General features: G+C 48.6%; 1 protein-coding gene across 3 annotated transcripts in view; it reads right to left on the bottom strand.

Moving 5' to 3' along the window:
* Positions 1-13,996, bottom strand: part of pum1 (pumilio RNA-binding family member 1) — a 34,987-nt gene that overhangs the window by 2,357 nt on the left and 18,634 nt on the right. For all 3 annotated transcript variants that reach the window (XM_054745295.2, XM_070547544.1, XM_054745296.2), the window contains exons 3-21: positions 11,804-11,926; positions 11,613-11,681; positions 7,994-8,096; positions 6,883-7,076; positions 6,636-6,808; positions 6,300-6,564; positions 6,130-6,223; positions 5,954-6,052; positions 5,733-5,875; positions 5,522-5,660; positions 5,291-5,425; positions 4,879-5,178; positions 4,556-4,798; positions 2,886-3,156; positions 2,041-2,170; positions 1,827-1,961; positions 1,370-1,507; positions 839-964; positions 544-665 (exon numbers count right to left, since the gene is read on the bottom strand). In XM_054745295.2, coding sequence (XP_054601270.1) covers positions 544-665; positions 839-964; positions 1,370-1,507; positions 1,827-1,961; positions 2,041-2,170; positions 2,886-3,156; positions 4,556-4,798; positions 4,879-5,178; positions 5,291-5,425; positions 5,522-5,660; positions 5,733-5,875; positions 5,954-6,052; positions 6,130-6,223; positions 6,300-6,564; positions 6,636-6,808; positions 6,883-7,076; positions 7,994-8,096; positions 11,613-11,681; positions 11,804-11,926 — 3,002 coding nt within the window. The remainder of the gene's footprint in view (positions 1-543; positions 666-838; positions 965-1,369; positions 1,508-1,826; positions 1,962-2,040; positions 2,171-2,885; positions 3,157-4,555; positions 4,799-4,878; positions 5,179-5,290; positions 5,426-5,521; positions 5,661-5,732; positions 5,876-5,953; positions 6,053-6,129; positions 6,224-6,299; positions 6,565-6,635; positions 6,809-6,882; positions 7,077-7,993; positions 8,097-11,612; positions 11,682-11,803; positions 11,927-13,996) is intronic.

The following is a 13,996-nucleotide window of genomic DNA, read 5'->3' as shown; positions in this document are numbered from 1 at the left end:
ACTCCACGCTACATGCGCAGGTGGGACTTGCGCCTCCAGGTGAGTCCAGGGTATCTGCAGGTTTAAGGGAGCCAAATGTAAGACTTTAAGACCTTTTTTAAGGCCATTTTGACCACATTTAAGCTATAATTTCCAGCTATTGCCTGGAACCGGTGCTAACCACGTCGTTAACGTGGGATTAACCACCCAGTTACCATTAAACTTCCCCACGGCGCCAGCTCCCACTAGCTTAACCAGCTAATGTGCTCATCTAAACGTAGCCCCCTTTCACAACCAACTGAATGTGTACGGTTCCGCTTACGCCAACATCATACGCAAAAAATGCTGAACACTAACTAGAACTTCACAAAATGTTTATAGAAAAAAAAGAATTTTGTGTTTTTAAGGATTATTTGTCATTTTTTAAGGATTTTTAAGGCCTTAAGTTTGGAAAAAGCTAATTTAAGACTTTTTAAGGACCCGCCGATACCCTGCGAGTCTGAAGAGGCTGAACTGAAAACTGTCCTCTAGAGATACGGTTGGGGAGTCTGTGGAGGAGTTCACCTGGCAAACTTGTGCTGGCTCAGTCCCAGAACGTTGCCTCGGATCTCTGCAACGATTTTGCTCTTGTCCTCGGCTCGGCCGTGCTCCAGAACGTGCTGGATCACGTAGTTCCCATACTGGTCCTAAACGACAAACCCAGACACGTTAACTAGGACGTGAGGGGGACAGCTGGTGCTTCTGACGTCACGTCAGACTCGGCCAAGTTTGAAAATCTGGAGGCTCGGGGAAGAGCTAATTTGAGCCACACCGAGTTGTCATCCTGAAATGGAGGCAAACGCGCGTGTGTGTGTTTTACCTGCACTAGCTGCTCTGTGTGTTGATGCAGCTCCTCTAGAATAGGCAGCGTCTGTTCGGGAAGGCAGTGTTCGAGGATGCGCTGGATGACCCTGCAGCCGTACGGGTGAGTGGAAAGGGCGAAGACCTGAAACACACCATTATTCACCGTTAGGCGTTCAGAGCGACGCTCACCAAGGTGAGGTGAGCGAACACGCCGCCGAGCCGGTCCCATCCCGCCGGGAAGGCGAGAGTAAATTCCTCATCAGCTTCCAGCTAAGGAGACAAACCTGAGCCGCCCGCCGGGAAATAAAACCGTTAGCGAGGTCTCACGTTAACACTTTCGGCTCATTTAACATTTATTTTTCAGGCAGTCGACGGGATGAAGCTCCTGTTGCTAAGGCAACGCAGCCCGTCCCTGCAGAAAGACCGAGCCTGTGCACTTTGTGACAACGAGCTGGCTGCCTCCAGGCGATGACGGCGTGCGTGTCAGCCAGGTGCTGGCAGGCTTCGGTGACTGAGCGAGGAAACACTTTGAGTTAGTGGAACCCACCTGTCCCTTAAAGGCCTCGATGATGAAGTGCAGCGCGTGCGGCTGGACACACTCGATGCACTTCTGCACCACGTGGTTCCCGTTCTGGTCCTTCACGCACTTCAGCACATGGCCGTCCAGCTCCCGCACCATGTCGCTCTGCAGGAGAGAGGGGAGGGGTGAGCGAGAGGACTTTTTAACAGATGCCCTATTGGGAAATCTACTGGCGCCCATTAAGGAAAGATGGATAAGCATTACTTTTACACACACAGAACCCGTTCTCTAAAACACTAAATGTATGCAGCTGTGCTTCCAGCCGGCGTGCGTTTAGTCATCCTACCTGCAGCTCAACATTTGCATCCAAACTGCTCTTTTATTAGGTTTCCGTGTCGCTAACGACAGAATTCACTGCAGACCCTCGCTGCAGGTCAGAGGTTTGTGTTGTTTACATGCAAACGGGAGCGAGGAGCACACTCACGATGACCTGCTGGTCTGAGGGGATGAACTCCAGAGCTTTCTGAATGACCCTGCAGCCGTACATCTGCAGGGCCAGAGACAGCACGTGGCCTCGGATTCGTTCGGCCAGAGCCAGCTTCTGGTCCAGGCTGCCAAACTAATAAATAAATAAACAAAAGGTGTCACTTCCTGGTGGAATATAGCTAAAACGGGGTCGACTCAACAGACTTTCATACCTCGAAGAACTTCTGGATGACGTAATTTCCAAACACGTCCACCATGAGCTGATAGGCCGCTTGCAGGATCTCACTGAAGACGAGCTGGCGCTCGGCCGAACTCGCTCGCTCCAGTTTCAACTGGATGAACCTTAAAAAGCCAAACAGGAGGAGAAATTACCACAGGAGACTCCAGACGGCTTCTCTGCAGACGAAACGGCCCGGAGGGAACAGCCGGACTAAATGAGACGCAGCAGGAAGAACAAAGCAGCCTGGGAGGTGAAAAGACGGGACAGGAAAAGTCTGCTGTGTGAAGGCTGGATGGACATAAATGACTCATGTCAGAGGAAAACGCGACACCAGAGGCTGAAATCACCACTCCGAGGTCGCCTGCTGCTAAATTAGCCCGACGGAGGATCACATCACAGAGCAGCGACTAATAAACTGCGTTTTTATTAATGGAAGACACGCAGAATAAACCAGCCACGCTGTGCTGAAACGTCTCGTTTGCGTAACCATCAGACGAAAAGTGAACCTAAAATATTTACACTAGAGTAACGCGAGGTCGGAGGACGTAAACAAACGTTTCAGCTCCACAGATTCACTCAAACCAGCAAAACAAAACCATAAATAAGGACATTTCTCCTCCTAATGAGGCCCAGATGTCATCAAAATACGAAAAATCAAAGAATATGTGATAAAGCAGCGTCATTTTCAGGTAGGGGCGCATTTTTCAGCACACCACCGGCCAGAAGGAACTCCCACAGGGTTGTTTTATTTTGAAAGGATTATAAAACTTCTGGACAGAGAAGACGATCTTCACCAAAAGGCATCACCCAGAATCCGGAAGCGGTTGCTATGGTTACCTGCTGCCGTGCTGGTCCTGACTGAACTCCATGATGTGACCGGCGATGTCTCTGAGCTGCAGGTTGGGGTAGCGGTTGTTCCTGAAGTCCTCCAGAAGGCGGCTACGACCCGAGGGCATCACGTCCGACATGCCGTAGCGTAACCGTGACGACGGGAAAAGCTGGCTGCTAGGAGAGAAGAGGGAGGAGCCCGAGCTGGCGGCGCTGCGGTACTTGGCCTCCGCCCCTGGAGCAGCAGAGATGAAGCGGCCGCTGCCGTTGGTCAGGCCTCCTGTGGGAACAGACGAGAGAAACGTTCGTCATCTGCAGATAAACAGCCAACTACACGCTCCTTTGGAACACGTTAAAAGGTTTTTAATAGTAAAACAAATCTTAAACTTCAAAGGTAAAAGGAAAACCCTCGTTTTAGAAATTCATATCCAAAATATTCCAAACATTAAGTTTATTTTTTTATAGCTGAAACTAGGGGTGGAAACAATCAATCGATTATCAAATAATTGTCGATAAGAAATTACTCAAGTAAAATGATTTAATTGCAATTAATTGAATTTTGAGTCCGTAATTCCCCGCCAGTCCTCGCGGGGTGTGCTTGACGCCAGACATAGTTGACGCACACGCAGAAACACAAGCAAAGCTGGGCTCTGACGACAACAGACAAAGGAGAAACGATCGGTACACCGAGGATGAAGACGTCAAAACGGAGTGGTCAACGACAACGACCCCACATGCACATTATGTGGAAGTATTTTGAAGTACAACAATTCCACAACTTCGTTGAATTACCACCTAAATATGCCACATTCAGCCGTGCTGCAAACAGCGAGAGGTTCTTAGCCTTCATTCACCACAGCGTTGGGAACAAGGGTGTGTGACTCCATGAAAGCAGAGGGCATTACCCAGCTAATATGTAACATGGTTACTACAGACATGCTGCTGATAAACGTTGTTGATGGACAGGGATTTCAAGAAGTGATAAAGTACATTGAGCTGGGGTACAATATCCCCTCTAGAACAACCATAACAATTAATCTTTGATTAGGGAATATGGTTTGCATTTTGTCTTTACATGATACAGAAGATAGCATTTTATGTTACGTATACAGTAGATGGAACCGATTCAGAGGGAAGTTCAACTTTTCAGAAAAATTGCCGCTTATCAATTAATCGATCATCGATCGATAAGATGAAACGACTATTGATTAATGAATTACTCGATAATTTGCATCCCTAGCTGAAACTGAATAAAAAGATGTTTTTTTCCTCCCAGGTTTGATTTATTCTCCAATAACAGTAAAGATTTAACTCTCCCGCTCCACGTTAACGAGGTCGGACCGAAGTTTGGAAACGAGTCAAAACTCCAAAACGCGTGGATATAATAAAAGTCCCCGTTAGAGTTGATGCACAGTAAAGCTGTTTACGGCCGCTTTAGCACCAGAGAGCCAACCCATCGTTAGCGCCTAACGAGGCTTTTAGCCCTCATTTAATCACCGAATTACATCGGCGCCTCAGCGAGTCTCAGCCGGTAAATAACTCCAGAGAAGCTGCGTGACTCGACACGTTCAAACCCTAAAAGTGCAGCATGATGATAATTATTATGGGATGTAACGACGTTCAGAATCACCCGTGAGCTAGCCCCTTCCACGAAGGCCGGTTCGGTTAATAAGACTTACCAAGGTTGAGGTTGGACGAAGAGCTGTGGTTGGACAGGGAGGGTGGGGGTGTGAGGGAGTGGGACGGCCCCTGGTTGGGAAGGGGCATTCCCACGGGACCGGGGGATGGACTGAAGCCCAGAGTGCCGTTATAAAAGCCTCCGTGACCTATGGGGGTGAGGCTGGAGGGGGTGCGCTTGTACAGCTCACTGTTGCCGGTCAGGGAGTCCCTCCTGGAGCCGCTGCCTCCACTCGAGTTGGCCACTAGAGGGAGACGGAGACCTCCTTTTAGGAAACACCCCCCAAACGAGGCCAGCAAACTGACAGCAGAGGTGCGTTCTTACCTGCGGTGCCAAAGCCCCCCAGTGTGGCCCCGAGCGTGGCGCCGAGGGAGGATGAGGTGGGCTGGCTGAAGCCCAGAGAGGCAGAACCGGGTCCAGGCTGAGCGGAACCTTGTGAGAAGAGAGAGGAGCTCTGGGAGGATGAGCTGAGGGACGAGGAGCCGTAGAAGGAACTTCCTCCCAGAGCGCCGCCAGGGCCCCCCTGCTGCTGAGGCTGCTGGGAAGTCATGGCACGGAACGGACCGTTGGCTCCTCCGCCCAGACCCCCGTTGGCACCACCTGCAGAGGCTGCTGCTGCTGCCACTGGAGGAGCAAGGAGGCGGGCAGGAAACTATTTTTAGCATTTTTGAAACTATTCCAACCTTGAAGAACCTTTTTGTATGAAAGCCTAAAAGTAGCCCCCGATTCTTCTGACCTGCTTGTGCTGCAGAAGGAGATAAGATGACGGAGGCAGGAGCCATAAGGCGGACGGGGCCGCTCCGGGCCCCGGTGTTCACAACCAACGCCCCCGTCGGATCGTAGTAGGCTGCAGGTGCCAGGACCGGGTAGCCTGGGGAGCAAACGGGAACAGAAGGACACTGAGGGTGGCGGTTCGGCTCCACCTGACCCGGGATCGCTTTTTACTTCACAGGATGACGGAACTCACCAGGGACCCCCGCTGCTAAGCCTTGCCCAAAGGCGAGGGCGGAGTTTACCGCTGCTGCTGCAACCAGCTGGTCATTCTGCTGACCCTGCTGGCCTTGGCTGGGGGTCAAAGGGCGCTGGTTTCCCCCAGCTCGCATCACCTTCACAAAATGACACGGTTTGATTTAATGCCGAAGCTAGAGCGGAGCGGCGTGTTCGCGTTAAACACCAACCTGCTGCTGGTTCTGCTGGCCCTGGCCTGCTGCTTGCTGATTGGCTGAACTGTTGGCTGCAGCCGCCTGCTGCTGGAAAAGGTTGGCTGGGTAGACCCCCCAGGGGGTCACGCCGTAGTACTGCGGCGGCATCACCGCCGGCCCTGTGCGCAAACACAGATGGAAGAGGAGGGGTGAGACGAACGCTTTAACCTCTTAAAAAAACTAAAACATCGACTGACCGAGCGTGGCCGCTGCAGCCAGCCCGGCTGCGTAGGGGTCCGTCCCCGGCGGAGCAGCGCTGATGATGTAGGGGTTGGGCACAAACGCAGGAGACAGACCTGGAAACCAAACAGAATGATTATCCGATACTCAGAAATCCACCGTGAGGCGGTGGGAGACCGATGACCAGACGCACCGATGTGGGGCTGCTGCGCCGCCGCCAGAGCGTACTGCTGCTGCTGGGCTGCTGTTAGCTGCTGCACCGCCAGGGCGTTGTTCCTCTGGAACAGCTGCAGACGGAACGACAGCGGTTAAATCACAGTTTCCTGTCGGCTGCATTCACGGCGCCTGTGCTGCGGCCGCTACCTGCTGCTGGTTGGTGTAATCAAACAGGCCCACGGTGGGCGCGGAGTCCATGGGCATCTGGGAGTTGTAGTCAAACTGGAGCGGCTCCATTACAGACTCCATCTGATCCATGGTGACGCCACCTTGCTCCACGCCGGAGAAGTCCTCTGGAGGTTTGGGCCCTCCGCTGCCTACAAGGGGCGCCAAGCCTTCGGCCCCGACGCCTCCGGGGCCCCCCAGCAGGTCGCCTTCGGGCCCGGTGGGGGGCATGTTGCCCGCTGGGCGCCTGCAGGGACCAGAGGCTCTGTTAGAGAACGTCGGAGTAACACGTTCATCTATGACATCACAGCGTCCTACCCAAACTCCTTCACATCGACGTCGAGGCCGTTCTGTACGGGCAGCCCGTTAGGATTGATGACATCACCAATGACATCGGATTGACTTTCCGTCAACTCCTTCAGCTTCTCGCCTTCGAACGACGTCTTGGGCTTCTCCCTCTTCTCCTCCTCCACCTCCCCGTCCCGCTGTCCCTGCGCGGAGAGCGGAGCTCCGTCAGCGGCGGGCGGCAGACACACGAGCAGAACAAACCGGAGGACACACTCACGTATGGTCCTTTCCGCAGGCAGGAATCCAGTTTGTCGGCCGGCGAGGACGACAAAACGTACTCCACCATGCTGACTCCCAGTCCGCCGCTTTCCGACCGCGGTGACATCACCGAGCCCACGCCAACCTCACCCCCGCCGTGGAAACCCTGCCCCGGCCGACGCGACACCATGATTGGCTGAGACACCGAGTGATCTGTCACAGAAAACACGAGGGGGGATAATTAAGGCGGATCCACGCGTGCGTAGGGATGGGTACCTTTGACATTTGAATCGATACGGGTACTTAACGGTACCAATTTTCGATACTTTTGAGTGTTTAATATTTTTAATTCTCTTTTATAATAAGTATATATTTTTCTCAATATATAATCATATTTGATAAATATCACGATAAATAACATACAAGTTTGTATTTTAACATCGTCCTTGTAGTTTTATAAGTTGATAATTAAACTGAAGCAAACATCTTTACTGTGAACTAAATTCACTGTGTATCTTCATTCCTTTTGCCGTCCTTTTCGATTTTTCCTACTGGGAAGTTAGAATTTCCGAGGAGAAAGCGAACGCACCATTAGCTGACAACAACGGTGGCAATGGAAGCTAACATATCAAGCTAACGTTATCTTAAACAGTTTATTTAGCTGCTGGAGCAGATTTAAACGATGATGCCTCACACTTAGATCGTTGTCACTGGTTTCATCTTCACCCAATCACCTGTCGCATTTAGTAAAGTGAAGCCAAACTTTAGAGCGCGTTCATGTTCTTCTAGTCGGAAATTCGGAGTTCCGAGGAGAAAGCGAACGCACCATTAGCGAAGCGGAAGCTAACAAATCAAGCTAACGTTATCTTAAACATTTTATTTACCTACCGGAGCTGCTCTGTTTACAACTGGCTCGCAGCGACCGACGACATAACGCTCTTGCGCATGCGCAGCTGTCTAGGCAAGTTCTCGTTGTGAAGGACGGGTACCGAAACGAGGCACCGTTTCAAATGAAGTGAATCGGTGCTCGGTCGGTACTGTGGAATTCGGTCGGTACCTTAAAAAGTACCGAATTCGGTACCCATCACTACGCGTGCGGCTCGGCAACAAGAACCAGAAGAGCTCGATACCTGAGGCGCCCCACGCGCTGTCCCTCCACTGGTCCAAGAAGATCCCTTTTGGTCCGTCCTTGCCCGAGTCGTCCGTGTCCCAGAACTTCTTAGTTAGGAGCTGCTGCAAAAACAAAGAGAGGAAACCGCGTCCATCTCACAACGTTCCAGTAGAACCACGGAGCATCACTTCTGCCCGGGGGGGGGGGTCAGGCACAAATGTTTCCCATCGCTTCTGGCAGGTTTTAACCCGAGTTTGGATTCTGGGATCTTAGCAGCTGGTTCATCTCCACATCGCTCCTCAACACTGAAAAGACTTTCTCTTGTTTATCATCATTTTTCACATAATTAAAGCAATCTCATGCTAAATTTAAGAAAATTTTAATTATTACCCGATTAATCGACTCACCGTTTCAATAGTCGACTATTAAAATAGTCGTTAGTTGCAGCCTTAATTCTTAGATCGTTACAAAACTCAACACTTTTATTTGTTTATTCCCCAAAAACCAAAACTGGTAAATAAGTTGTTGCAGAGGTCCACGGCTGCATTGTTTCAATGTTTTTATTCTACAGGAGAATCTTTGTTGACGTATTTTTTCGTCTTTGTGTGCATGTGCAAGTGTCTGGGTGGCAAAACAAACACCTGCCATCAATACGCAGCGTAAACTTTCTAGAGTTTACGGTCAAAATCTCCGATAAACAAACATTTTACCGTCTAAAGACGGGAGGAGGTTTAGAGAGAAGACTAAAATCTGTATTAAAAACAAAATTAAAGGTATTAAAAGCCTGTATGAGCTCTGGGACGACGGAAAACGTTGGTCCCACACGCCGGTGTTTATTTTTCTTCCTAAAACTGCCGGGGAGACGTTTACTCCGATTCAGCAGAGAGCCCTGTGCTCTTGACTCATAACAAAAATAAAGGCTTTCAAACGTTTGGAGGCCTGCGACTATTTTGTTTTAAGGAAAGTTGAGCCGATCTCGTCTGGAAACGAAAGAGCCGCGGTCTGGCTAGCAGCAGCAGTCACAGCGTTGGTGACGTCACCAGTGGGCGACGGCCAAAGAAAGCAGATCAACCCTCACCGCGACTGAAAGCTGGGCAAGTCTTCTGTCCGCATTTATTTTTTATTGTTATGATTGCGAGTTTAGACACCTGAATCGGAACGGGAAAACACGACTCAGTGGATTTAAAAACACACAAAGATGAATGTTTACGTCGTCACAAAGACTTACCGTGAACTAAGTGAGCCTCACAAACCGTCCGTTGCTGCAGGAGTGCAGGCTTTCTTCTGGGAGGCCGGGTCGCTCCTTGGAGCTCAACGGTCTCGTTTTTGGACCGAAATTGAGATTTCAAACCGCACGATCACGTGACCGTCAAAGCTGCCGTTTTAGCGGTTTTGACTGATCCAGGATCAGCTGTGCAACTTTTATTTACATTTGGGGTTCTTCCCCCCCCCCACCCCCGTGTTATGGTGGCGTCCACAGCTGAGCCCAACTCCACGGCTGACAGAGCTGCGTGTTCAGGTTATTTTCCCTGTTTTATGTTCCCACACACAGCGCTGCTAGAGCCCATAACAATGCACCGTAGGTGAGCCCGGGACAGAGACAGAGAGAACGTAGTTGAGTAAAGCCGGGCGGAGACTGTGCGACTTTTTCACTCGCAGCGTTCAGCTTCAGCTCAAACTGTACGACTTCCTCGCAGGGCAGATCTCACGAGTCGTGTGCTCACACTGTACGTCTGGTAGCAACACGTCGGACCTAAAAATATGCTAAAAATAGCAGTTTTTACTCAACACGTCAGACTTTTTTGTCTTGTTTTGCCTGTTGTCCTTCGGGAGTGCTGCAGGAGGACACACAGGGATTTATGGGGGTTGGATGAGGAAAACGAAATAAAGAAAGTAAATCTGTGTTTTGTGATCAGTTTAATTTGACACGAACACGACAAACACGCTTTCTTGACAATCTTTGTGAGTAAAAAAACGTGTAGAAATAAAAACAATAACGTGTGTTATTAGGGAAATAGCGGGCGAGCGGCGTTGATGCTTTTAGGGTCGCAGCCGCTCGCTGTGCCGCTTCAACAGTGCGATACCCTCACGAGGAACGAGCAAAATTTCAAACACTCCAGAAGTCCGTGCGAGCTCACGATTGCTGATCGGTAGCTGGTCACGTGGTGTTAATCGCCTCTCGTAACCCCCTGTACACTACACGACCGCTCGGCGCAAAACTCGCCCCGATCTCGTGGATTCTCGCACGAGTGGACAATCGGCTCAAAAAAAAAGTGAAAAAGTCGCCCAGTGTACGCCGGCTTAAGGGAGAGAGAGACTCCTCCCACATCAGCAGGTTCAGGCTGATTTCTAAAGCCTGGTTTATGCTTCATCAGCGCGAGTGCGGACTCACGCACTTTAGTCGACCTGAAAGCTCAGCTTCTCTTTTAAAAATGGTTTGAATGTTTCTGACGGCACACGTAGCTCAGACAAGCTAAGGTGTCAGAATGCGTGCGTCTCTCACGGAGCCGACGCTTTAGTGAGGAAAAACTATCAGACGGCTTCAGCCTGCCGCAGTAAAGCAGGAAAACTGTTTATTTAATACATTTAAACGCTGTTTCTACCTACAGATCTCCTCCATGCATTTGTGGAGTAGAACATGTTTTTATAAAGCTCCTCTCTGGATAAAAATCACAAGTTGCTTCACAAACACATTAAAAAATAAATAAAATAATGGGAGAAAATATCAACAGCTTCAACTGTTTTTATTGTATGATTAAATAGTAAATATTAATGTGAATGATTTGTTCTACTAGGTTAGAATCCAGACCATCTTTTCACTTCATCTACCGGACGGCTTGGCAGGCTCGGGTTGGACCTTTGTTTGCAGAAAATCGTGAATTGAACCAAAATCGCAATTTCTGCTAGAAAAATTGCAATCCAATCTTTTCCTAAAATCGTTCGGCCCTATCGCTTCCCATCACCTCTTTCGTACTTCGCGGTCGTTTACGGAGGAAATCCCAATAAAACTTTTTATCAAGCCTCCCACGGGCCAAACAAACAACCACACAGCAAGAATGATCCATCCGCTTGGCTGAATCCTCCTCCAAACGTGTAAAACAACAGAATTATAGGCTAAACATGCTCTTTCTTGCCACACGCTACCGTGACGCAATGCAAGAAACAATCACTGACGTCACAAAAGATCGTCCTACAAAGAAGAAACCAGCAGACTGTCCTGTCACTCATATTTTAATACGTTTGCAGCGGTCTCTAGTAGGAATGAATGCCTCGCAGGTCATACTCTGGGGAAAAAGAGCTCCGGTGCGCTGGTTTGCAGATGTAGAATTCAGCCGGAGTAGAAAGTAGCCGTTTGTTTCCTGATACTTGAACATTTCTCCTCTGATGGGCTGACAGCAATGAAACGCTACCACCGACTCTGCAACATTAATGCTTCATGTCCACAAATAACACAATCTTGAAGGAGATCTGCTTTGTTGTGGAGTTGCTAATGCTAACAGTTAGCTTCTACTAGCCCATATGTGCTCTGCTAACAAAACAGCGTTCCCCGTTACGAATGAAGATGGGTGCGCTTTTTGTCACACCTCCGAGATTTAATTTAAACACTTTTAAAAGGAAAAAGGGAACGTTGAGCTCACTTCTCCCATGGTGCGTCCCTCCAACGCCAGGGCCTGGAAGTCGTGGTTCAGTTCGTCCATGGAACGCACCTGAACATAGAAACAGACAGTTTGTGCTTCTCGCTCTGATCTAATGCATAAACCAAACTTTAATCACTTTCAATAATGAGGAACAACAGGTTTTATATCGCTGCTCCAGGCCGCTGGCACACCTGACTGTCATGGATGTTGTCTCCGGTGGGCCAGCGGTGTTTGCCAGGCTGTTCTCCGTGCTGCCGCTGGAAGAAATAATCCACCATGGCATCATCCTGGGAACGTCCAGCGCCCGCCACGCCCTGAGGAGACACACTAGCATCACTCTGGGACTACGGGCGGCGAGAAACGAAACCAGCAACTTCACCGTGGACAGGATATAATTAACCTCAGAGGAAATTAGGATTGAATCTGTAGAGGTTCACGTGCGTGTGTGTGTGTGAGAGAGAGTGGTTAAGTTAGGGTTGTCACGGTAACCGTTGTAGCGGTAAACCCCGGTAAAAAAGTTGACAATAATAATAACCGTCTTGTTTTTTAAGTAATATATTATTTCGGTGGATTACCGTGGCTGCGGTGTAGGCGCGGTGACCCTTACCAGCCACCGTATCATCTGCTGAAGTTGCCGGCGGCACATGCGCACTTTGTTGTTTACAACAAAACTTTATTGAGGCTAAAGCTGAAATAATGGCCAAAGGAGGAGACGGCAGCGCTCAGGACATTTATTATCCCTCAAAGAAGACAAAGTGGGAAGTACGGGCATTTTCTGGATATGTGAAGAATGCCGAGGGACAGCTGATAGAAGACGGCTATCCTGTTTGCAGCACGTGCAGAAAAAGTGTCTGTGAAAGGCAGCAATGCTTCAAATCTCATGACACATCTGCGTGACCATCACCCACAACTCTACAGTCAACGGAGGGCAAGCTAACAGTAGCATTTTAGCTAAAATGCGTGATCCGAGGATTTGGGTTGAGGGAGAATGCAACGAGTCGCTATATAAAGCAGCCGCAGCGCCGCTACCTGCATATAAAGCGTGTCGCGGACACCCCCATGTTGAAATGACGCTATGCATTACGGGGCTCCCAGGGGCAGATAAGAGTTGGTCTCTCTCCGAGAATAATTATGAATTTAACAACGATTACTGCCTGATGACATTTTCCCACATCTGCAAAGCTCACTGGAAGGACACAAACCGAGGACAATACTTTCCTGATATAGGGTTTATTACTCAAGTAAGAGTAAAAAAGTATCTGATTAGAAGGCTACTTGAGTACCGAGTATCATCTGATCTAATATTTTTAAAATGATGACATCAAACAGACAAAAAATAAGAAGTTATGGGCAAATATTGGTATTTTAAAGACTAAAGGGGAAATATGTAAACAAATAAACAACATAATTACAAAATAACACATTTTAGGCAAAATTTAGACACAAACTAAGGACAATATTTTCCTGACATACAGGGTTTATTTAATTGTCTGAAAATGTAACACTTTTTAAAAAATACCGCAATAATACCGAAAACCGTGATAATTTTGGTCACAATAACTGTGGCAACCCTAGTTTAAGTACTAAACTTTACCAGTTTCTCCTTTTGATCTAGAAAATACGTAAGACACATAAAAAGAGTCTTAACTCATTACCTACACCCTTTGCATCAAGGTTTTGGAGCTGCATGCTGTTCTCTAAAACTCGAGCATTCCAGTAACCAGTGAGGCGACTTCTTGCCTTCCGGGTTCGGAGAGAAAACACTGAACTCCTCCTCGTCGCCACCAAAGAACATTTAGTCAACATGAATTAAGAGACAGCCGGTTGTCATTTGGAAACGTAAAGAAAAATAAATAACACGACCTGATACAAACCGTATAATCAGTTTTACTAAGATTTCTAACTTATTTTTGAATAAGAAAATAACATTCTGCTGAATGTTTTCATTGGTGATCCTGCTGCTGCTGCTGTTTTTATTTGAACTAAAAGTCCCAAAAGCTGCTTTAACGTTTTATTTTACTTCCAAACGGGCTGAAGAGGAAGCAAAGGACTCTCCCTGATTTGGCTGCATTTATCATATCAGACGTAAACACACAGAGATCGTCGTGGTTAAATGCAAACGAAGCCAAAACAGACGACAGTTGTGATGTTTTTATCAGCTCCTCCTCTGTGGCTCCATGTGACGAGCGGAGGCTCCATCTGCTGCCGTCACACACGAGCCAGGAGGAAGACTCAGCAAAGATCTTTGTGGCGTAGCACAGAATGATTGTTTCCTGACATTTTTGGCTCACAGAAACTAAATGGGGAGGAGTTTGAGACCGGTTCCAGGTGTCTGTTACCAGTTAGAGAACACTTAATGGGTTTTTTTTTTTTACTTTAAGCTA

This window comes from Nothobranchius furzeri, chromosome 19 (genome assembly GCF_043380555.1).
Source record: "Nothobranchius furzeri strain GRZ-AD chromosome 19, NfurGRZ-RIMD1, whole genome shotgun sequence".
Classification (NCBI taxonomy): Eukaryota; Metazoa; Chordata; class Actinopteri; order Cyprinodontiformes; family Nothobranchiidae; genus Nothobranchius; species Nothobranchius furzeri.
Note: the sequence above shows the minus strand (reverse complement) of the source record. Positions and strands in the feature narration are given on the sequence as shown.